Source organism: Chenopodium album, chromosome 25 (genome assembly GCF_948465745.1).
Source record: "Chenopodium album chromosome 25, dcCheAlbu1.1, whole genome shotgun sequence".
NCBI lineage: Eukaryota > Viridiplantae > Streptophyta > Magnoliopsida > Caryophyllales > Amaranthaceae > Chenopodium > Chenopodium album.
Genome location: NC_137858.1, coordinates 5,061,851 through 5,084,498, shown reverse-complemented (window position 1 = coordinate 5,084,498; position 22,648 = coordinate 5,061,851). Strand labels below are relative to the sequence as shown.

General features: G+C 34.5%; 4 protein-coding genes across 4 annotated transcripts; 2 read left to right on the top strand and 2 right to left on the bottom strand.

Annotated features, from left to right (window-relative positions):
* Positions 1-833: 833 nt before the first annotated feature.
* LOC145613071 (scopoletin glucosyltransferase-like) lies at positions 834-2,375 on the bottom strand. Its single transcript, XM_081668128.1, has one exon. The coding sequence runs from the start codon at positions 2,373-2,375 to the stop codon at positions 834-836; it is 1,542 nt and encodes a 513-aa protein (XP_081524254.1).
* Positions 2,376-7,316: 4,941 nt separating this feature from the next.
* Positions 7,317-11,961, top strand: LOC145614868 (auxin response factor 17-like). Its single transcript, XM_081669934.1, has 3 exons — positions 7,317-8,575; positions 10,353-11,032; positions 11,586-11,961. Exons 1-2 carry the CDS (start codon positions 7,460-7,462, stop codon positions 10,986-10,988), a joined length of 1,752 nt encoding a protein of 583 aa, XP_081526060.1. The 5' UTR covers positions 7,317-7,459; the 3' UTR covers positions 10,989-11,032; positions 11,586-11,961.
* A 5,906-nt stretch (positions 11,962-17,867) lies between these two features.
* On the top strand, positions 17,868-20,736 carry LOC145614749 (uncharacterized). The gene is made up of 3 exons (XM_081669817.1): positions 17,868-18,190; positions 18,711-19,217; positions 20,285-20,736. The coding sequence occupies exons 1-3, from the start codon at positions 17,963-17,965 to the stop codon at positions 20,492-20,494; spliced, it is 945 nt and encodes a 314-aa protein (XP_081525943.1). The 5' UTR covers positions 17,868-17,962; the 3' UTR covers positions 20,495-20,736.
* Positions 20,737-21,021: 285 nt separating this feature from the next.
* LOC145615578 (uncharacterized) lies at positions 21,022-22,434 on the bottom strand. Its single transcript, XM_081670653.1, has 2 exons — positions 22,405-22,434; positions 21,022-22,322 (listed from the first exon to the last, which is right to left on the bottom strand). The coding sequence occupies exons 1-2, from the start codon at positions 22,413-22,415 to the stop codon at positions 21,632-21,634; spliced, it is 702 nt and encodes a 233-aa protein (XP_081526779.1). The 5' UTR covers positions 22,416-22,434; the 3' UTR covers positions 21,022-21,631.
* Between the last annotated feature and the right edge of the window lie 214 nt (positions 22,435-22,648).

The following is a 22,648-nucleotide window of genomic DNA, read 5'->3' as shown; positions in this document are numbered from 1 at the left end:
TATGTACAAATCTCATACAATATACTATTACCTTGTAATTTATAGTACGGAGTAACATATAAAGTGAAAGAGGGTTTTGGGAGATAAATTTTCACTTTCCCAAAATACCCCTTTCATCTTTTATAATTTTCAAGAAAAAGCTACCATGACTTAAAATATAACTACTATTTAAAAAAAAAAACAAAAAAAAAAAAAAACTACAACCCTTTATTTATTTAATTTACTAGGGAAATCATATTTTGCATGAATATTCTAATGTACTCATATCCTACTTTTTAACCTCTATGATTTCATCAATTTATAAATCCCTAATATATTTTTTTTTTCTTATTAGAATATGGTTGATAATATTTCAGGGGGAAAAAAAAAAGAGAGAGAATCGAGCATATAAATTTCTTATGTAGTTATGTTTGCACACTCAATTTGCGTGTGTCTCACAGCTTGTAAGATATAAAAGAAAAAGTATATCCATGTAATAAAATAAAAGAAATAGACACATATCCACGGCCTATCTTATACCTCAATTTTAGCCATGACAAAAAATGAATTATGCTCAACAATCAACATAATAGTTTTTCACCAAAGTATAACTATATTATTCTATTAAATTTTCAGGGTATTAATGAATTCAAATTGAATTATTCTAAAGAATAATACTAATACTTCCTATTGTATCATCTCATACAACAATCGATAGACAAACTAAGCTATTAATACATTGAAATCGAGGTGGTAGATCTTCATATTTCTAAGGCTACCAAAAACTAAAACATTTGGAGCTATAGCTATATAAAAGTTTGTGACTATATATAAGTGGCTATAATGTATAAATTCTATTCTTTCAACATATAATATTGTTTGTGCATGCTGATTTCCTTAAGTAGTTCATTAACATCGTTAAATGAGGTTCCCCCTTCTTCTATAGCTTTGTATGCTAACTCACTGAACTCCTTAACCTTTCTTCTAATTTCTTTTGCTTCTTCTCCTCCTCCCATTACCCTTTCTATGGCTATATTAATCTTCTCCTTTTCAACCAACTCTGTTTCATCCGTTGCCCACGTTTTCCACACCATATTTCCTACCTCAACTCCGATTTTAAGGACTTGTGTAACAAGTTTTTCGTTGTAGAATTGATCCGCGAACAATGGCCATGTGATCAATGGTACACCCGCGCACACTCCTTCTAGAATCGAGTTCCATCCACAATGTGTTAAAAACCCTCCTATTGCTGGATGCTCGAGGATTAGTAATTGTGGGGCCCACCCTTTTATAACAAGCCCCTTTTCTTTATTTTCTAACAAGGTCTCTTCAAACCAATTAGGCAACCAATGTTGTTGCTCTTCTTCAATTTCTTCTTGATCATCATCTTGGCTAATTTGGTCATTATTATTATTTTCACTAGATTTCATGACTTTCCCTAACACCCAAATAAAAGAGCACCCTGAATCATTAAGAGCACTAGCCATTTCTATGAGCTGAGATTTCGTAAACCGGCTTAAACTCCCAAAACAAATGTAAAGAACAGAGTTAGGCTTCTTTGAATCAAGCCATTGTAAGCATTTATGTGCATCAATCGAACTCTTGTCGCCTCGTTCGACTTTATCGTCTAACGTAGGCTTATTGAAGAGAAACAATGGACCAATGTGCCATGACTTGATTCCCATCTCATTTCTAAAATAATTCACGTAAGCAGACTCTAAACCATAAAAACTATTCATTAGTACACCAAAACTGTTTTTTTCAGCTTTTCTAAGTCTTTCAAACAATTCATTAAAATCGGTGTTTTCCTTAACAAGATCTTGAAGTTGTGATCTTGTTAATGTTACTTCATCGGGCAAATTCGGAACAACAAAGGGTTCACGCTCGAATTCGACACGGTCATGAGGTCGAAACTGCTCTAGATTGTAACTAACACAACAATTAAAAAAACAACCACCACTAAATGCCAACCTTGGAATTCCTAGCCTTTTTGCTACATCAACGGTCCAAGGGTAAAGATAATCGGACACAATACAATCTGGTTTGTTATCAATTAACATCCTCTCAAGCATAGGGTGCAACATTTCGATGGCTCGAAAGAGCTTGAACGTAGTCTCACGTGTCGAAGTCGATACAAGGTTGTCACACCCTTCAGGGAGGCCTACTTCCTTTAATGGTAAAGAGATTGTAAGGAATGTGATTTGGTGCCCTGAGTTATCGGTGTCTCTGGTGATTGTGTCGTTGAAACGGGAGGCGTTCGCCGGGGTGGTGATTATGGTGGCTTTGGTGTTGCCATGGGTTGCAAAGGCTCTAGCTATGTCAACCATTGGCATCATATGGCCTGGTGCCATATAGGGTAAGAATATTATGTGAAGTTGATGGTGTTTGTAAGACATGACTTTGTTTTAACATGAACAAATTAAAATAATTAATGAAGCAAATTAGAGGGTTCATTTAAAATGTATTTGTTGCATAATGTATTAAAGGACCTTGAGGATTAGAAAAGTTGTTGCCATGATAATAGGGTCTAGATAGTTTAATAGTATGTTCAATTTTTCATTTTTGTTTGACATTTCCTATTTTAGATGGGGTGAATAATAATGGCCTAACAAGTGGTTAGATGTTTATGACAAGAAAACCTATGGTCAAATCTTTTTTTTTTTTTTTTTGTTCTTTCCATACAAAAATTATTGTGTATATGTTAGTCCATAAATTCTAAAAAATTATGAGATAGATGATGAATGAATGGATATATAATACAATCCGAATTAATTCGAATATTAATTATTTTTTCGTCCAATATTTTAAATTTGCATTTTATACTTGATTTTAAAGCATATTGAAAATTAATTTATAGAAGATTAAATAATAAAATATGGACCAAAATTGAACTTTTAAAGTTGGTAACCATCACAAAACAAAAATACGAAGTATAATACATGGAAAATTAGTTGATCAATCCATTTATCCATCAATACCATGTTTGTTTTTTTCTTCAGCGAGACATAATAAGACATTCATACACTTTGTACATAATGCGGAGTATCATTATATCGGCCAAGGTAGAAGAATCTCTTGGTATACTTCATTTGTATTTTTGGAGATTTTTATTTTATTTTTTATTTATTTATTTTTTTTGCATTTTATGTTAGTTTAATGGAGTATTTATTTCTTCACCAAAAATAAAAAAAAAAAATAAAAAAATGGAGTATTTAATTTTCATTGATGTCTATGGTTTTGTATTAGCGAGAACATATGAAAAAACCATTGATTTTAAGTAAAAAAATTTTCCCCCCATCATGTTTCAATTTATTTAACCAGTATCAAAATTTCCAATTTGTTGTTCCATTTAAAAAAAAAAAAAAAATTAACCCACTTGCTCTATCATTAATTCATTATTAGCCAAAACAAAGATAAGAATAATATTATCAACTATAAAAAGATTCAAGTATATCAACCTAAGGTAGAAGAATTCCTTGACATGTGAAGGTACAGTTTGAAAATGGTTCATTGTGTGTTTTGTTCTAAAATCCGAGTTTTGTTGCTTAAATCTATATCTAAATCTATACTAATCTATACAAAGACGTTCCTAAGAACATCCACGTGTCACGTAAACCCTCTTCACTATACCACGTCACTTACTTAACTATTCATTACGCCACGTGGCTCTCCTTCAATTCCATTTGTTTTTCATTCCATGTCATGCACTCATCATAATGATAATAATAATAATAATAATAATAAGTTCTCCACAAGAATTGAACCCTCAACCTCTAATTCTAGAACTAAGTATCTTACCACCAAGTTATGTAATTTTTTATGCAATTTTTTTAATACAAAATATTAATAGGTAGCAAATGACAATATGAACAACAAATTTAATTACAAGAAAATTATATCATACATTACAACGTATATTAATGTTCAATTCCATATAATAATCCGGGGCATCGCCCGAGCCCAAAAACTAGTTATTATTATTATTATTATTAAAACTCTAAAGTAAGGAGTGTCATTCCGCCATGTGTCAATTTTTTTGTTTTTATTTCGCCACATCATTTTTTGTAACATATAAACTTGCCACATAAGCAATTCAATTTAATGATATTTCAATTATTAGTAAAAGAAAAAAAAGTTTTTTTTTCTCCAATTCAAAGTTTGTAACCAACATTATTTATAATGGTCTTAATGAATAATTATACTATATCATTATTGAATTAATGAGTAATTAGCCACAAATTATAATCGTTGGAAACGGTTCACTTACCCTGGCCTCTTGGAACAAGTTTTGTAGGTGAGTATTTTGATTTTTCATTTGTATACAACATAAAAATTTGATACATCCTATATATATCAATGCAATTAAATAGTTATTATTTTATATTCATTCACTTAGGGTCTGTTCACATTTACTGAATTGAGTTGAACTGATCTGAACTGATTGGAACTGATCAAACTGAATTGAACTAAACTTAGAGCTGAACTGAACTGAACTGATTCGAACTGATCGAACTGAATTGAACTGAACTTGGAGCTGAACTGAACTGAACTAAACTAAACTGAATATTTTATGAGAGAAGGAAATTATGAGTAGAACTGAACTGATTGGAGCTGAATTGAAATTAAGCTGAAGTGAACAAGCCCTTAATTATAAAGATTGTTGAATATTAACCTTATAAATTTAGTTTTTATCAAACTTACGAGTATAAAATTATAATGATTAGGGGTACAGAAATACTTGCGTGGACCTGGTCCACAATAATATTATTGTGGACCCGAGCTTTATACACACGCAACTGACATTGCATTGAACATAGTGACCCTTATTTTTAACATAGTAACCTTATTTTTAACATAGTAACCTTTATTAAAAGTTGTATAACGTTTAATACTATTGTGAACTTGAAGTCCGACGTTATGATCCTAATTTTATCATAGTGAGCTTTATTATTTATATTGACCTTATAAAATATATCATAAAAAAAATTAACCTCTTATAGCCTATATATTACAAAAATGACTTTTATTTTCAACATAGTGACCTTCATTTTATCATAGTGACTTTTTTTTTTATAAATAAAATAATCATAGTTTCTCTAATGTTAGTGGTCCACAATAAATTAATGTGAACTAAGTCCATTTAAGAATTTGTATTAGGAGTATTGCCTGGGCCAATAACTAGTTATAATGTATTAAAAAATATACATAAATGTGGATACATTCGATGTATACTAGGCCCTGTTTGATTCACCTTAAAAAAATAATATTAAGTAAAAATAATTACAGTTCAGTAAAATTAATTTCAGTTCAGTAAAAATAATTTCAGTTCAGTAAAAATAAGTTCAGTTCAGTAAAATTCAGTTTTCTTAAAGAAGAATTATAATAGATTATCAGTAAAAATAATTTCAGTTCAGTAAAAATAATTTCAGTTCAGTAAAATTAAGTTCAGTTCAGTAAAAATAATTTCAGTTCAGCAAAATTAAGGTGAATCAAACAGGGCCTAACTCGTCTAATTGCAAAGTACTCCGTAACTTTTAACCTATTTTGGTCTATATACGAGTAGCTTGTACGATATTTTTAATTTTTTATCATAATTATAATTAATTATTAGTTTAGGGATAGGTTTTATAAAGGTGATATGTAACTTCTATGACTTATGAGTGTTTTTATATAATACGAGTCTTATAAGGAGAACAATAAATCTCATACGAGAACAAATTTTTATATTGATGTAACTTTTGATTAGCTTAAGGCAAATTCAATATATAACAATAATAAGTACTATGTAGTCTACATACTCTACAATCACTATAATTAAAAGTTCAATAAGTCTTGTATAAGGCGGGGGTACGTTAATTTTAGGCGGTCAGTTTGACGGTAATTTTAACTATTATTATATGGTAACTTTTACCCCTTAAAGGATACCCTAATATTTAATTTGCCGCTGTTTTGAATTCTGATGTTTTTTTTTTCATATTTTTGTTTTTTATCATAACTTTTGATTCCAAACTCTGATTAAGTTAAGTTATAAATTCTATAGTAAACGACGTGTACCACTATGTACCATTAAAGCAACGTACTGCAATGTACCACTATTAATTAAATATATTTTATATTTATTTCATTTTAAAAACATGATTCAACTCTAACTAAGATGGTAAATTGCATTATTGTTTTGATTTGTGGTTTAAGGATCAAATATGTATACTCATCATACCTTTTTTATTATTATTATTTACACCTAGAGATTAGTTAAAAGTTATATTGTATAAGGAAATCATGACATTATAAATGTCAAATCTATATCAATTTTCTATCCCATGTATATTCTTCACCAATTTTGTTTTTTTTTTAATTCCTTTTTTGGGGTGAGGACTTCACCAATATATATAATTGTGATAATTGTAAGGAAATTCATTAAAAGCAGATATATTTCTTTTTAAACCTTTCGGTCTCCATAATTCGTATTAGGTAGCTGTTTCAATTATTTTTTTGACGAGAGTAGTTGTTTCAATTAAAAGACTTTGGCTCCTCAGATTAACCAGCCAAAGCAATCTATTGAAGAATAAAACAAAAAAAAAATGTATAATCATAATAAATCAAAGGTATACAAAGCAGCACTAATATCTTTTTTTTATGATATTTATTCAGTTTTGAAATTTTATTTGGGTTTATATTACATCTGTTATAATGGCTACCAAATTATTGTAGCCATTGAATATAAATTCTGTTAAAGATAATTTAAATCTTAATTTTTTACTGTTCTAACAGATTTCCTTTTTATCTTTTACAATATTTACCTAGCGAAAATTCTGTTTCTTTGAATTTCACTGTACTTTCATAATTATCTTATTTTTCAAACACTCAAACTAATTAATTAATTTTATAACAATTGTGATTTTATCATGTTTTCCGCTTAGATTCATCTTTTACCTATCGCCTAAAATTTCTGATTTCTGTAACTACTTAGATTTTTCAATTTTAAACAAGTGTACGACATATTTTTTACCCTTACAAGGGTCATTTTCGTCATTTCCCCTAATTATTTACTCTACTGCTGAAACAAATGCTGCGGTTTTCCAAAACCACTGTCTTAACCCTAATTACACTGAAAGCTGGTTTTACTTTTTCACGCTCTAATCAAATTCTGTTTTACAGCTCAACCAAACAACACGCGCTGAAAATCGCGTGGATAATTAAGATATTTAATCACTGTAATTATCATGACAAGGGTAGATTAGTCATTTCACTGGTCGTCTCTTCTCTACCAAATTCATCCACCCCTCTCTCCTTATATTACGAGTGTGAGAGTGAGATTTTTAGAGAGAGAAAACAACAAACAAGAAAGAGAAAAAACAACAAAGCAAAAAAAAACACAAATTAAATTCTCTGAAACAAAACCCTAGAAAAATCCCAAAATTCAATTGAAATTGTTCTTGATTTTGCCCTTTTTTGGGTGAATCTTGTCATCTGAATTTCAATGGCGGATCAACGTCAACGACGAAGCTGCACTCAGCAGAAACAGCAGCAGCAACCGCAACCGCAACAGCAGCAACAACCACAACAGCAGCAGCAGCAGGCGAGGGAATTGAGTGCTGCATTAGCGAAGACTATACAAGGAAGCTTAATTCATGTACCAAAGATCAATTCTAGGGTTTACTTCTTTCCTCAAGGGTACATAGAACAAGCTCTGAACCCAGTTCCTCTTCCATCGATTGATACTTCGAGATCTTTCATGCAGTGTCGTGTTCTTGATAGACATTTTTATGCTGATACTGTTACTGATGAAGTTTTCGTCAAGTTTCGGCTTATGCCGTTGAAGTTGAACAGTAGGTTTGTGGTGGAAGATTCTGGAAGTGTTGATAATGGTGATGAAGAAGATGAAGAGAGTGAGAATGTGATTGAATCGTATGTGAAGAAATTGACGGCTTCTGATGCGAATAATGGAGGTGGGTTTTCTGTTCCGAGGTATTGTGCTGAATCGATTTTTCCGCCGTTGAATTTTGAGGATGATCCGCCTGTTCAGAATCTGGGAATCATTGATGTTCATGGAGTTGAGTGGCCATTTAGGCATATTTACAGGGGGACTCCGAGGAGACATTTGTTGACTTCTGGGTGGAGTAAGTTTGTGAATAACAAGAGGCTTGTTGCTAATGATTGTGCTGTTTTTATCAAGAATAAGGTTACTGGTCAGTTGTTTGTTGGGCTTCGAAGGGCGTTTAAGAAGCAGATTACCCGTGTTTCGCCTTACGTGGTGTTGCCGCCCCCGAAACGCCGGACGTTTGAGGTGTTTGCGAGGAATGTGAGGGGGAGGGTTCCGGAGGATGAGATAGTGGATGCGATTCAGAAGGCGGCGAGTAATGTCCCGTTCGAGGTTGTGTATTACTCGAGGAGTGGGTTGCCGGAGTTCGTGGTGGAAGCTGAGAAGGTGGAGCAGGCTTTGGGAGTGTTCTGGAATTCTGGAATTCGGGTTAAAATGGCCCGGCAAATCGAAGATGGAGGCCCGAAGCCGACGTGGTTTAATGGGACGATTGCTTCTGTGGTGCCTGGTCCTGATCAAGGGCCTTGGCCTGGTTCTCCTTGGCGGATGCTTCAGGTATTGCCATTGCTTACTTTTGTTTATTTTGTTATGTTTATGTTATTATTAGCTGGTATGTAATTATTATGAAATGCAGTTGATTGATTGTAGGAATGGTAATAGGAATTTTATGGATGTTTCAAATAGTTCATTGGAGATGAGTGTGCTATGATTGTTATTGACATTTATCATATATAGTGTTTAAATGTTTGAATCTGTCTGTGTGTTTAAATGTTTGAATCTGTCTGTGTGTTTAAATGTTTGAATCTGTCTGTTTTACTGAACTGTTGTCCTTATAATGAGATTTAATTTCGGAACTTACTCTAGTTTATCATAAGGTTGGTCTTAGAAAAATTGAATAAAAACAAAAATAAAAAACAAATAGGACTTGTCTTCCCCTAGATTTTCTGATATACATGTAAGTTTGTTTAGCAAATATTCTCGTTTTCTTGTTTCATTCGGATGTCTGCTAATCAATTCCTCTCTATCATATTCGTATGTTGAGTGTTGTTAGACTTTTTTTCCGTTTAAGATTCTGTGATGGTGTTATTGAGCAATTTATGTGTAATTGTGATTCTTCTTCCAAAGAGACGATACAAAAGGACTTATATTTCAGCCATTTAGGGTTTAACTAGTTTAGGACTCAATCAAATATCTATGAATATTTTCTTGGCCTTTCGTGGGTGCTTTCTTTAGAGAATTCGATTTGAGATTTTGCGAGGAAGTGATTGTTTTGGGAAAGTTGATGACTTGATGTTGGTTTAAGGTCGGGTGCTACCTCTATAGAGGTTTTAGAATTTGCTGAATTTCCCATTTATCTGGTTGGTCAAAAATAAGTAAATTGATGAATTATCTACTACTTTGAAGACTTGAATTGATTTAAACTGGATAATATTCAGATCCTGTGACTTATCTGATCACCAAGAGATGGATTGTTACACTTTGCATTCAGCAATTTTAACCTTATTATAGATTCAAGAGATGGATTGTTACACTTTGCATTCAGCAATTTTAACCTTATTATAGATTCTTTAATGTGTCGTGCTTTAGCAACAATGTTGGGAGTTATTTAATGATTTCAATCCACCCAGAAATCGTAGTCACATGGGGAACTTTTGGGCTCTTCCCTCACCCGGTCAACCCCTTCTTCCCTCATTACTAATTAAATTCTGATATTCCAACATGCTCCCAATCATTTGCCTAGAATGTTTCGCATGTTCCTCATTGCTGTTTTCTGAAAGTATGACATTCTGCTTTATATTATGAAATCTTTGTAAGGCCTTAATTGTCCAACTATATGTGGCGGCAAAGGGTATTGTTGTGATGATTACAATGTGTTGATCTAGTAGTTTTTGTCAGGCATTTTCTTGATCCTTCAATTGTGTGGAAGTAAATTACACACAGTTCCTATTCCAATTTCAAATGATACAGAGAAGGGAGGGGGGTTCTCGAAGGTTTTTGAAAATTGACTTCACATTCTAATGAATTATTTAGTATTATGACACAAGTGTATGAATAGCTTTTGATTTAACAGTCGATTTATTTTGATACTGCTAAATGAGTGTTTCCAAAGATATTTTTCTGAAATCTAGAGAAGTCTTGCATTCACTCGGCATCAATGCTATTTGTTTCCTTTTCACCAAGACATCATTATATGAACTGTTGTGACAATTTTTATATTCGTGTTTAACTTGTTTGTTTTTTGTGCAATGAGCTTATACAAGGTGTTGCTGTTTCTGCTTGGGGGCAGTCCTTGCGTGCTTGGCTAACATGTCTTTATCTATATTCTTTGCAGGTTGGTTGGGATGAGCCTGAAAAGATGGAGGAATATAAGATGCTTAGTCCATGGCAATTGGAGTGTATTGCTCCAACACCACCACCTATTCATCCTACATTTAACCAAGCCAAAAAGTTAAAGGGTGTGCAGAACTCTGTAATGCTAGCTGATGGGAAGGGAGATATTTCCTTTCCTCAAATAGGATTTAGTTCAATGATGATGGGTGGCCCGTTAAGCTCATCCTATATAAATTACAACAATTTTCCCGCAGGCATGCAGGGAGCCAGGCAATTTCCTAGTTTTTATCTACCTAGTTCATCTACCACCATGAATGACAGTTCTCATCAGGGTGGTCGTGATGATAATATGGACAGTAGTGTGTCACAGAAAGTGGAAGTTGTGTCCACAAACCCGAATGTTGCCAGTTCATCTTGTGAGACACCTTCACCTGACAGCCACACCAGTGTGCAACTCTTTGGTTCAACGAGTACTGGGCGTCATTCATGCAACGTAACTAGAGGTGTCACTTCATTTCAGCTGTTTGGAAAGACCATTCATATGGAGCAGCCTCTTGCAACTACGGATGACATAAGCTGTACAGAATGTGATGCTGAATCTCAGAGACCCCCGGTGATGAAACCATCGTCTATGTGAATGGCGATTTGCAATATGTTGGCGATTGGGGGAAGGTTGTACAGGTATACATCTTGATAATTTTTGATAAAATGTTTTATTTATGCTGACTGCATTTTAGTATCCTTCTCAAAAAGCATGTACAGTTGCTTTAAAATGTGTCTTATCATTTCTTCTGTTGATGTAGGAACTTCGTTGTGTATTAAATACACCTTATTGGTTCTAAGGCCATCTCTGCACCTAAATATCTCATCTGTTAAATGCATAAGGCTCCTGAATTGGTTAGCTTTTGCATTTATCACATAGTCTCAATTACCTTGAGTCCTTGATAATGGTGGCATGGTTCTTTAGCATTGCATGTGATGAAATCATATGAGTTTTTGGCTGACCAATAGCTTGATATATTTTTGCAATTTTGTTACATTTGTCTTTTATATATTTTGAAAAGGTATGATGTGTATGGGTAGTAACTCTATATTTGCTTGTAGTTAAATGCTTCTCATGCAACAAAGCAAAAGTGAAATCCAATTAACTTCCTGTAGGGAAATTAAATGCACAAGTCTTACATTATAGACCATTGCAAAGTCTCCAGGAAGTGACAGTTTCTTTTTTTCTCAGTTTCAGGTATGTGGCTCGGTGAGTAGAGGCACGCACCACGCAATTTTTAGTTTAGTATTGGACCTATGTAGCTTGCTGATGGTAGTTCGTTTTTCACCTAGTATGGTTTGTTTTGGCGCTGTAAATTTTTATTTTAGAGACGCTTATCAAACTAAGTTAAAATAATTTGCCTTGTGGTGGTGTGCTTTTAGATTTGGACATGATGTAAATTTAGTCCACACCTTGAATGGAGAAAAACCATTAGGGCTTTGTCCAAAACAGGGTGTTGAGAATGTTAATTCTTTTCAGTAAGTCAGACATTCTTGATTGACCATGCTTCCCAAGTTGGCGTACTTTTTTTTTTGCGTGGATTTTCTTTCTTTTGCATGTCATAGCAGTTGGTAGTTGCCGTGTTTGCTTCTCCATTTGTTAGTGTTTGTTGTCGTAGGCTACCAGTCGATTCTTTGATGGTATCAGTATCAGCATGATCTTTTACTACTTATATTCGATTGTATGTTATTCGAAACAACCTTGCTGTCATAGATTGATAAGAATGGTAATGAGTAGATCTTCTATCTATGTCAATCTCAGATACATAAATGGAGAGGAAAGTCAGCAGAGGGAAAGGTGGTAAATGAATCAAGTGGTTCAATCATGTCAAATTATCATGTGTTTACAAGTATATACATTAATATTGTGATCTACTACTTGTATATGATCTTATTTTGTATAGAAACTTTATTTTTTTTAGGACCTTGTTTTGAGTACAGTTTCGAAGTATACATTTGTTTTCCTCTTTTTCATCCTTCTTTCTTTTTTCTTTGTTATTATCGTCATTGTCGACAATGTTGACCCATTGTCACTACTCACTAGTGACGCAGATCATGAAGAGGAGTCCTACTTCGCATCCATTTTCCAAATCCTTCCCAAATTCAAAATGATAAATGAACGTATATTGGTGTTCATTCTTATAAGACTGTATTTGTTTAATATCGTTTTAAACTCTTTAAGTAACAACTTAATAATTTTCGTCAAAAAAAAAAAAAAAAAAAAAAAAAAAACCCTTAATAATTACAGTTAGGAAATATAATATACTACCTTTGTTTTAAATAATTATTATACTACCTTTGTTTTAAATTATTTACAACGATTTGATATAAAGTTTGAGTAGAAAATGTTCAATCATTATTAAAACGGAGGTGGTAATAAAAAGAGTTTGAAATTGGAATAAATAAATTATAAGAAAATACTCCATATTTAATAAAGAAAATTTATAAACCCAAACGTTGTTTTATTTATTTTATTTATTTTATTATTTTTTTTTTTTTTGAACCAATAGATTAAAGGGAATTAGGGAGAGTCAAAAGTTACAGCAAAAACTACAGAAGGGGGATCTCTTCAATCCAAACCCTCAAGCCTACAAAGTCCCTACTTATATTAGCAAGCTTATGTGCTACAACATTTCCCTTACTACCCACAAAGAAAAAACCAAAGAAGTACAAAGGCTAGCAAGCTGAAGGATGTCATTTTAACCCAATTGTTTTTTTTTTTTTTTGAAAGATAACCCAATCGTATTTAAGCTTAAGTAAATATAATTATAATTGATAATTAATAAAATAGGATTAAAAATACAAGATATTACAACACCCTATGGCTAGGGAACTAATTGCTTTAAGCCAAATCTACTAAGTGAGATTCAACCTCTAGCCTCACGCCTGCAAGTTGCCTGCAAGTTGGAAAACTAGCCAACTAATCTAACTTCCTATCTCCCTTAGTATTGATTCTTAACATGGCCATCATTAGAGCTGTTAAAAACTGACCCGACCCAAGAACTCGACCAACCAGCAATGATCTGAACCCAACTGGTACCCGGACAATGGGGTGAAACTAGTGACCTGTAACCCGACCTGAACCTGACCATATGTTAACCGACAACCGCTTTGATCCAATACTTTTTGACCTAAACCCGAACCTGCTCCCGACCTGAGAGTAACCGTCAACCGATTTAATTCGACCTAACAACAATCTAAACCCGAACTAGTAGCCGACCCAATTAAAACCTGTACCCGAGTCATGGAAGATTTAATAAAATTTATATGCCTTTTGTTCAATTTATATACTGGTACAAATCTGTAAACTCACAATCCAATTCAACTTGTATACCTTTTGTTCTTTATTACTCATATATAGGTTTAATAAAATCTTGATAAAGCTGATCAAATTATGGAAGGCGTAATTATATAGGTTCAACTTGAGCACATCGATATTTATTGGAATTGAACTTGAACCAAAACCCAATTCAACACTAACTCGAACCGAATGTCCCATCTATTAACCCACTCAAACCTGACTCACACACAACCCGAACTAAAAATTGAATCCGATCTGATTTTGGTTCGAATTGAACTCGACATATGTCCGAAAAGGTTAACGACCCAGAATAAACTAAACTGAAATTGATCCGACCCGAACTTGAACCTGATTTAAGACTATATTGACCCGACATATAACCAGATCCTAATTTAACACGAGACATGATTTGACCATACCCAAATCCGACTTGGATACCCGAATCGACAACTTTACAAGAATACACGAAATCGGAGCAATTTAGGAGGTGTCGGGAGCTGGTGTTGGAATTTTACAGAACACTACGGGATGAATTCCGGGATCATATAATATTGTGTGGACCCATATATGACAATTATCCGGTGACGTAAAGCCCCCGGGCCCAAAACCTCAAAATTTTCTTAAAAAGCGTGGATTATAGCCTTCAATTTTGTAAATTTTTGACCTTTTTTCGCCCAGAAAGAAAAATTGTCGGGATGTTTACCATAGTCCTTAATACCCTCCAAGAGTCCAATTGGGTCGGTGGAACCATCCAATATGCCCTAAAACAGTCATTTTACCCGTTCACAACTTGAAGTGATTTCGTAAACTCAAGCCTACCACGGACATTTATGACAACATATAATGATCATATGTGGTTTCAAACGGAATTACCTGACCCCGATATGTATCCCTTAGGGTGTCAAGACTTTTTGCCACCGGGCCCAGAAACCTCAAAATTTCCTCAAAAAGCGTGGATTATAGCCTTTAATTTTGTAATTTTTTGACCTTTTTTCGCCCAGAACTAAAAATTGCCGAGATGTTTACCATGGTCCCTAATATCCTTTGGGAGTACAATTGGGTCAGTGAAACCATCCAATATGCCCTTAAACGGCTATTTTACCCGTTCACAACTTGAAGTGATTTCGTAAGCTCAAGCCTACCACAAACATTTTGACAACATATATATTCATATATGGTTTCAAACGACATTATATGACCCCGAGATGTATCCCTTAGGGTTTCAAGGCTTTTCGTCACCGTGCTCCAAAACGTCAAAATTTTCTCAAAAAGCGTGGATTATAGCCTTCAATTTTGTAATTTTTTGACCTTTTTTCGCCCGCAAATAAAAATTGCCGAGATGTTCACCATTGTCCATAATACCCTCCAAAAGTCCAATTGGGTCAGTGGAACCATCCAATACACCCTTAAACAGTCATTTTACCAGTTCACAACTAGAAGTGATTTCATAAACTAAAACCTACCACGGACATTTATGACAACATTTAATGATCATATGTGGTTTCAAACGGATTATATGACCCCGAGATGTTTCCTTTAGGGTCTTAAGGCTTTTCGTCACCGGGCCACGAAACCTCAAAATTCCTCGAAAAACGTGGATTAAAGCCTTTAATTTTGTAATTTTTTAACCTTTTTTCGCCCGGAAATAAAAATTGACGAGATGGTTAGCATGGTCTCTAATATCCTCCGGGAGTCAAATTGGGTCGGTAGAACAATCCAATAAGCCCTTAAACGGTCGTTTTACCCATTCAGAACTTGTAGTAATTTCGTAAACTCATGTCTACCACGGACGTTTATCACAACCTATAATGATCATATATGGTTTCAAATGGCATTATATGACATCGAGATGTATCCCTTAGGGTCTCAACACTTTTCGCCACAGGGCCCTGAGACCTCAAAATGTCCTTAAAAAGCGTGGATTATAGCATTCGATTTTATAATTTTTTGACCTTTTTTCCCTCGAAAATAAAATTGTCGAGATATTTACCATGGTCCCAAAAATCCTGCGGGAATCCATTTGGGTCGGTGTAACCATCCAATATGTCCTTGAACGGTCATTTTACGCGTTCGCAACTTGTAACGATTTCGTAAACTCAAGCCTACCACGGACGTTTATGACAACATATAATGATCATATGTGGTTTCAAACGGAATTATATGACCCTGAGATGTATCCCTTAGGGTCTCAAGACTTTTCGCAACCAGACCCCAAATTCCTCAAAAAGCATGGATTATAACCTTCAATTTTGTAATTTTTTTGACTTTTTTTTGCCCGGAAATAAAATTGCCGAGATGTTTTCCATGGTCCCTAATATCCTCCGGGAGTCAAATTACGTCTGTGGAATTATCCAATATGCCCTCAAACGGTAATTTTACCCGTTCACAACTTGTACCGATTTCATAAACTCAAGCCTACCACAAACGTTTATGACAACATATAATGATCATATATGGTTTCAAATGGCATTATATGACCCTGAGATGTATCCCTTTGGGATTCAAGGCTTTTCGCCGCCAGACCTCGAAACCTCAAATTTTGCTCAAAAAGCGTGGTTTATAGCCTTCAATTTTGTAATTTTTTGACCTTTTTTCGCTCGGAAATAAAAATTGCCGATATGTTTACCATGGTCCCTTATATTCTCCGGGAGTCAAATTGGGTCAGTGGAACCGTCCAATAAGCCATAAACAGTCATTTTACTCATTCACAACTTGCAGTGATTTCTTAAACTCAAGCCTATCACGTATGTTTATGACAGCATATAATGATCATATATGGTTTCAAACGGCATTATATGACACCGAGATATATTCCCAAGGGTCTTAACACTTTTTGCCACCGGACCCCAAAACCTCAAAATTTCCTAAAAAAGCGTGGATTATAGCCTTCAATATTGTAATTTTTTGACCTTTTTTTGCTCGGAAATAAAAATTGCTGAGATGTTTACCAATAGTCCCTAATACCCTCCAAGAGTCCAATTGGGTCGGTGGAACCAATTAATATGCCCTTAAATGGTCATTTTATCCGTTTGCAAATTGCACCGATTTTGTAAATTCAAGCCTACCACAGACGTTTACGACAACATATAATGATCATATATGGTTTCAAACGGAATTATATGAGCCCGAGATGTTAGGATCTCAAGGCTTTTCGCCACAGGCTCCTAAACCTCAAAATTTCCTAAAAAATCGTGGATTATAGCCTTCAATTTTGTAATTTTTTGATTTTTTTTCGCCCGAAAATAAAAATTAACAAGATGTTTACCATTGTCCCCATACGTTCCGGGAGTCCAATTGGGTTGGTGGAACCATCCAATATGCCCTTAATTGGTCATTTTAACCGATCACAACTTGCAGTGATTTCGTAAACTCAAGCCTACCACAGACGTTTATGACAACATATAATGATCATATGTGGTGTCAAACGGCATAATATGACCCCGAGATATATCCCTTAGGGTTTCAAAGCTTTTTGTCACAGGTCCCCAAAACCTCAAAATTCCTCAAAAAACGTGGATTATAGCGTTCAATTTTGTATAATATTTAATCTTTTTTCGTCCGGAAATAAAAATTGCCGAGATGTTTACCATGGTTCCTAATATCCTCCGGGAGTCAAATTGGGTCGGTGGAATCATCCAATATGCCCTTCAACGGTCATTTCACCCGTTCAGAACTTGTAATGATTTCGTAAATTCAAGCCTAGCTACCACGGACGTTTATGACAACATATAATGACCATATATGGTTCAAACGGCATTATATGACACCGAGATATATCCCCTAGGGTCTCAACACTTGAACTGAAATTGACCCACCTGAACCTGAACTTGGTCTGAAGCTAGGTTGACCCGACATAAACCTGATCCTGATTTAACTCGAGACCTAATTTAACCCGACCCAAACCCGACTTGAACACCTGAATTGACAGCTCAAACTATCATAAACATAATCAATCAACTAGAGTTTAGGTGAATACAAAAAGATAATTTTTGATGTGCACCAAAATCAAATAAAGATAACTCTAATTAACCTAGCATTTTATTTATTAAATTAAATCAGTATCCGCCAAAGCCAATATGATCATAATTAAGAATTTGGGTTAACCTTTTGACTTTTGGCCGTTTTTCACTTGAATAAAGGATGTACTTCGTACTAGTTAGGAGAGTGTTTTGCAAAATCAGTAGAAGAACCTCCTTCCAGAGCTCTCTTGTCTTCATCAAATTCTCTCTCTTCCCACATTCACTCACTGTAAATCTCCATTAATTTCAATGGCAGTCTCTCTTTCAATCTCAATCACAAGCACAAGCACAAGTACCCTTTCTATAATTTCTAGTGCTAAGCAAAAATACCCTTTTTCTAAATCCCACAAACCCTTAATCTTTCCTATCCAATCTTCTCCCAAATTTAACAATCTTTCTATTTCAAATTCTCTCTCTTCTTCTCCTCCTCTTCTTCTTCTCAACCGCCATGATTTCAGGTGCTGCTTTGCTAACATTGTAAGCTATTTTCTCTCTCTCTCTCTTTTTTATAATAGTTTGTTGATAAAGTTGCAAACTTTCTGGGTTGTTTTATCTTTAAATTGTTACTGTTATGATGGGATTTATTTCTTCTTTTGAAAGAATTATGTTTGAATAATTACTTAATGAAACTGTTGCTGATGTATAATATCATAAGCTGCTGGAAAATTTTGTTGATTGATTGATTGAATTAGTTTATGATTATAGAAAACTATCATGATGGAATTCAATTTTTGAAAGAAGTTATGGCAAAAAAGATTAGTAGTATGTCATTGGTATTGATATGTTATGATGAAGTATCATAAGCTGCTGGAATACTTTGCTTCATATTATATTAAGTTTATGATGCCAAAATTTTAGCTGCAATAATGGTTGATACATTTATAAATGATTGATTTGCAAATTGTGGAACTATAATGTTTTGGAAATTCAAATTCTCCATTTAATTAAAAGTAAATGGATGTATTTCAATGTTTGAAAATCATTATTGGTATTGTAGATGGATGAAGGAATGCTAGAGGAGGAAGATGGGGAAAGAGGGGAGGCAGGTGCTAAGAGGATGTGGGAAAGTGTTGAAACTCTCACTAAATATTATAAGGAGGCTGTTTTAGCTGGGGATTATCAGACCATTACAGAAATAGAGACTGTATTATTAAGACTAGAAACCGAAAAGAACAAAATGGAAGAGAGATTATCAACATTGACAGAAGAGATAACTTCTGGGAAGGAGAAGTTTATCAGACTGCAAGCCGATTTTGATAATTTTAGAAGGAGATCAGAGAAGGAGAGACTTTCAGTCCGAAGCAATGCACAAGGTGAAGTTATTGAGAGTCTTCTGCCAATGGTGGACAATTTTGAGAGGGCGAAGCAACAGATCAAACCAGAAACAGATAAGGAAAAACAGATTGATACGAGTTATCAAGGTATTTACAAGCAGTTTGTAGAGATCATGAGGAGTTTGCGTGTTGCTGTCGTTGCAACAGTAGGGAAGCCTTTTGATCCATCGGTAAGCCTTTTTATCATTGGTCACTAACTATAATGTTTACTTACCTTGTGCTAAAAGCCTAAAACTGTTTATTTTTTCACTAATTTAAGGTGGCGTTAATTGTGTTATTGCTGGAAGCTTATCAGTCGTATCCTAAGCATGCTTATTATTGGTTGTGAACTTGTGATAGTGAAATTGGTTGTGAAATTTGCTTTATGTACTTCTGCCCTTTCATTTTCTTTTTCGTTTTTCCTAATAAGCTTTAGATGGGCTGAGAGGAGTGGAGTTGGGCGGGTTGGGCCTCTACCAAGATATCCTTCCTAGAGCCATTCAGTACAAAAGAAGTTAAGAGTTACAATTAAGAATGACACTGGTTTTACTTTGCAAACTTATAATATCTTGATTCCAGCGTGTTTTTCTCTCCATTTCTATGCTTAATCTTCATTTTCTACGTGCTGCTTGCCTTTTTATCTGAAGTGCACCTACAATTGCATTGGCCGAGCTCACTCAGTCAAGGCTAGCTGCATTTGCCTGCCTGTTCACAGTGTCATGTTTAATGGTTTAGATAATGCTCCTTGCTCCTTGATTTACAGTGAGAATAATATAGATTGCCGGATCATCATGTCACTTCTAGATGGTAGTTTAGTTAGGATTTATACGATGGCAGTTGAGGCAAAAACAAGGGTTGTGTTGAAATTAGATCCTCCATGCTGGGAAAACGATTCTCAATGGCCCCTTCACTTGTTTCCTTGTCAGAAGGTTCTTCAGCTTTGGCGACATCAGTCAGTGTGGTTTGTAGACCTATTACCACTTCTTGAACTATAAAAGCTACTTCGTAATTCTTAAAAAAAAGAACAAAATTATTGAAGATCTGTTCAAGTTTCTGCTGAAGTCAATATTTAATTGCTGCCTTGATCGACAATGATATCAGTAGTATATAAAACACAATGATCGAAAGTCTACACCATTAGTATATATTAACAGTATTTCTGTGGAAGTTTGTATGTATATAATGTGTGGCTCTGATACACATTACTCTATTAGTGTTAAATTTAAGAAACTTAAACTCGTTTTGTTTCTTGTTGTAGTTGCACGAGGCCATTGCCAGAGAGGAGTCTGAAGAATTCAAGGAAGGCATTATAATTCAAGAATTCAGACGTGGTTTTCTCCTTGGTGATCAACTTTTGAGACCAGCAATGGTAAAAGTTTCTTCAGGTCCTGGTAGGAAGATAGATAAAACAACCACTCAAATATCTTTGGAGCAACCCGCTGCAGCTGCTGGCATGGATGAACATTGATACACAATGCGATATTGAATGTGAAGAACTTTCGGCTTAATATCTATACTATAATGATTCGTTGGTCGTGATAGTTCATGACCTATTTTAGGTTTCTTAGCATTCATCCACCTTTTTGTGAACATACACACACAGTGAAAGAATCCATTATTATGTCATGCTGCATTTTGCTGAAGTGATGTTTACAAAATGTATGATTTGTTCTTTTTGTTGAAATTTGAAAACTAGAGTAATTTTGGTCATTGCTACTAACTGAATACACAATTTAAACAGATTACATTCATATTCCGTAAGATTTTAAAGATATTATCATTTTTTTTTTTTTATATATGATATTATCAATATTTGGTGTTTGTTTGGCATATATATAAAAAAATAAATAATAATAATAATAATTTTTTTAAAAAAAAAAAAACAAACCAAATTCAAATAAATAGATGTTATTATAGTAGTAAACCTACAAGAAACTTAAACCCTTTGCACCAAACTAAAATTATTCAAGCTTATTATGTTGATTTTTTCTGCTCTGCTTATTGATGAAGGTTGGAGGGGGCAACCCAGAAAAATACTTGATCTCTTTTCCAGTTAGGATTTCTTTCCTTTAAATCTTTATCAAGAGGGTATGCTGGAGTATACGAACATGATATAGGCTCAATTGTGTTATTGTTCAAATTGAAAACCCCGCGATCATTATGCCAAACGTCTCCATCCCAATAACACTGACTTGGATCAATGAAGTAGATGGAATTGGGGTGTAAACCTGGATACTTATTAACACATAGAGAAAATGTCTGATCGTGACCAATAAACAAACATCGGTCTTCTAATGTTGTCAAACGTATCAACTCCTTCTCAGCAAATCGAACCTTGTAAATGTCGAAGTGCATAGTCTTTATTGGGGGTTCATGTCCCTTAGGAGTATCTTCGTGTACCATAAGATACCTAACAATGAGCAGGACATGATTAGACTCGCTATCCTCAAATGTTGTCAAGTTAAATTGTCTTTGCCAAATCTCTCTGAAATCTCTGAGTTCCTGACTCTTCTCTTGTTCAAAATGATCCTTAAGTTGAGTCACAATATCATCAACTGAAAATTCATGTACCAATTGCCTCTTATCATCAAGAAAGTCAAACACCTCAATCCCTCTCAGTTAAAACATAAAACAAATTAGTAGCATTCAAGGAAGCTAGCGATATTTCATGCGGGGGATAATCATCCCGCACTTTAACCCACCTCGCGGTCTTAGGAGCATCCCAGATGCGTAAGCAAGCAAGAATTGATTGGAAGCCACGCCGCGCAAGAGCGGTGAGAACACAATTCACATTGCGTGGGTCCGAATGCGAGAGGGCAAGGTGACGAATACTTGGAATTAAAATAGGACCCCTAATCAAGGAAGGCAGGCGGATGGCATTCATATCCTTGGCACTGAAATAAGGATTGGCTAAATAGATGGGGCACCTTTCATCTCCATGATCCTCAAAGGCTAACCATTCCCCTACCGATGCAAAGCACCTAGCTGTGTCGGGTATACCAAGACATTCCCTTCGCTTTAACCTTACAACCTTATTCTCTACCAGGCTATAGAATGAGTCCACAATACACCCGGTCTTCTCATCTAGTTCCGGAGTGAGGTTTAACCACGGGGTTCTCGGGTTTGGAAGACACGTCTTACCATCCACCACCTCTAGTGATGAAGACGATGACAAGATGCTCAGATTGGCTGCTTGTTGTTGATGTTTTGATAAAAGTTGTCTGGTTCTAACTACTCTTGAAGTTGGTGTAATCAGTTGATTACAACCGAGTGATACTGTCAACCTCCTTAACATTCTGAAGCCATCAAAACAGGGAATTACATTACAAATTACAATTCATTCGGAGCTAATAACAAAGGAAACTGAAAACACAATACCTTAATGCCATATTAATTTCCAAAAGCCTGCAAAAACAGTGATTGATTTAGTAATTAAGAGATATAATACATAAAATTGTTAATGTAAATTATGCTAACATGGTCATATACATATCAACATATGGCATAATCCAATTTCATGATTTTGTTCTGACATTAAAGCAGTGTTATATAAATCAAACCCTGCAACAAGTTGTTAAAGATCCAATGTTTAAACTAAGGTTCGAAAAATTCTTCTTGCTTA

Bases quoted from the DNA above. Each gene is read 5' to 3' on its own strand.
- LOC145613071 (XM_081668128.1), bottom strand. From the start codon at position 2,375: ATGTCTTACAAACACCATCAACTTCACATAATATTCTTACCCTATATG.
- LOC145614868 (XM_081669934.1), top strand. From the start codon at position 7,460: ATGGCGGATCAACGTCAACGACGAAGCTGCACTCAGCAGAAACAGCAG. The intron at 8,576-10,352 runs GTATTGCCATTG...TATTCTTTGCAG, and splicing joins CTCCTTGGCGGATGCTTCAG to GTTGGTTGGGATGAGCCTGA.
- LOC145614749 (XM_081669817.1), top strand. From the start codon at position 17,963: ATGGCAGTCTCTCTTTCAATCTCAATCACAAGCACAAGCACAAGTACC. The intron at 18,191-18,710 runs GTAAGCTATTTT...TTGGTATTGTAG, and splicing joins GGTGCTGCTTTGCTAACATT to ATGGATGAAGGAATGCTAGA. The intron at 19,218-20,284 runs GTAAGCCTTTTT...TTCTTGTTGTAG, and splicing joins GGAAGCCTTTTGATCCATCG to TTGCACGAGGCCATTGCCAG.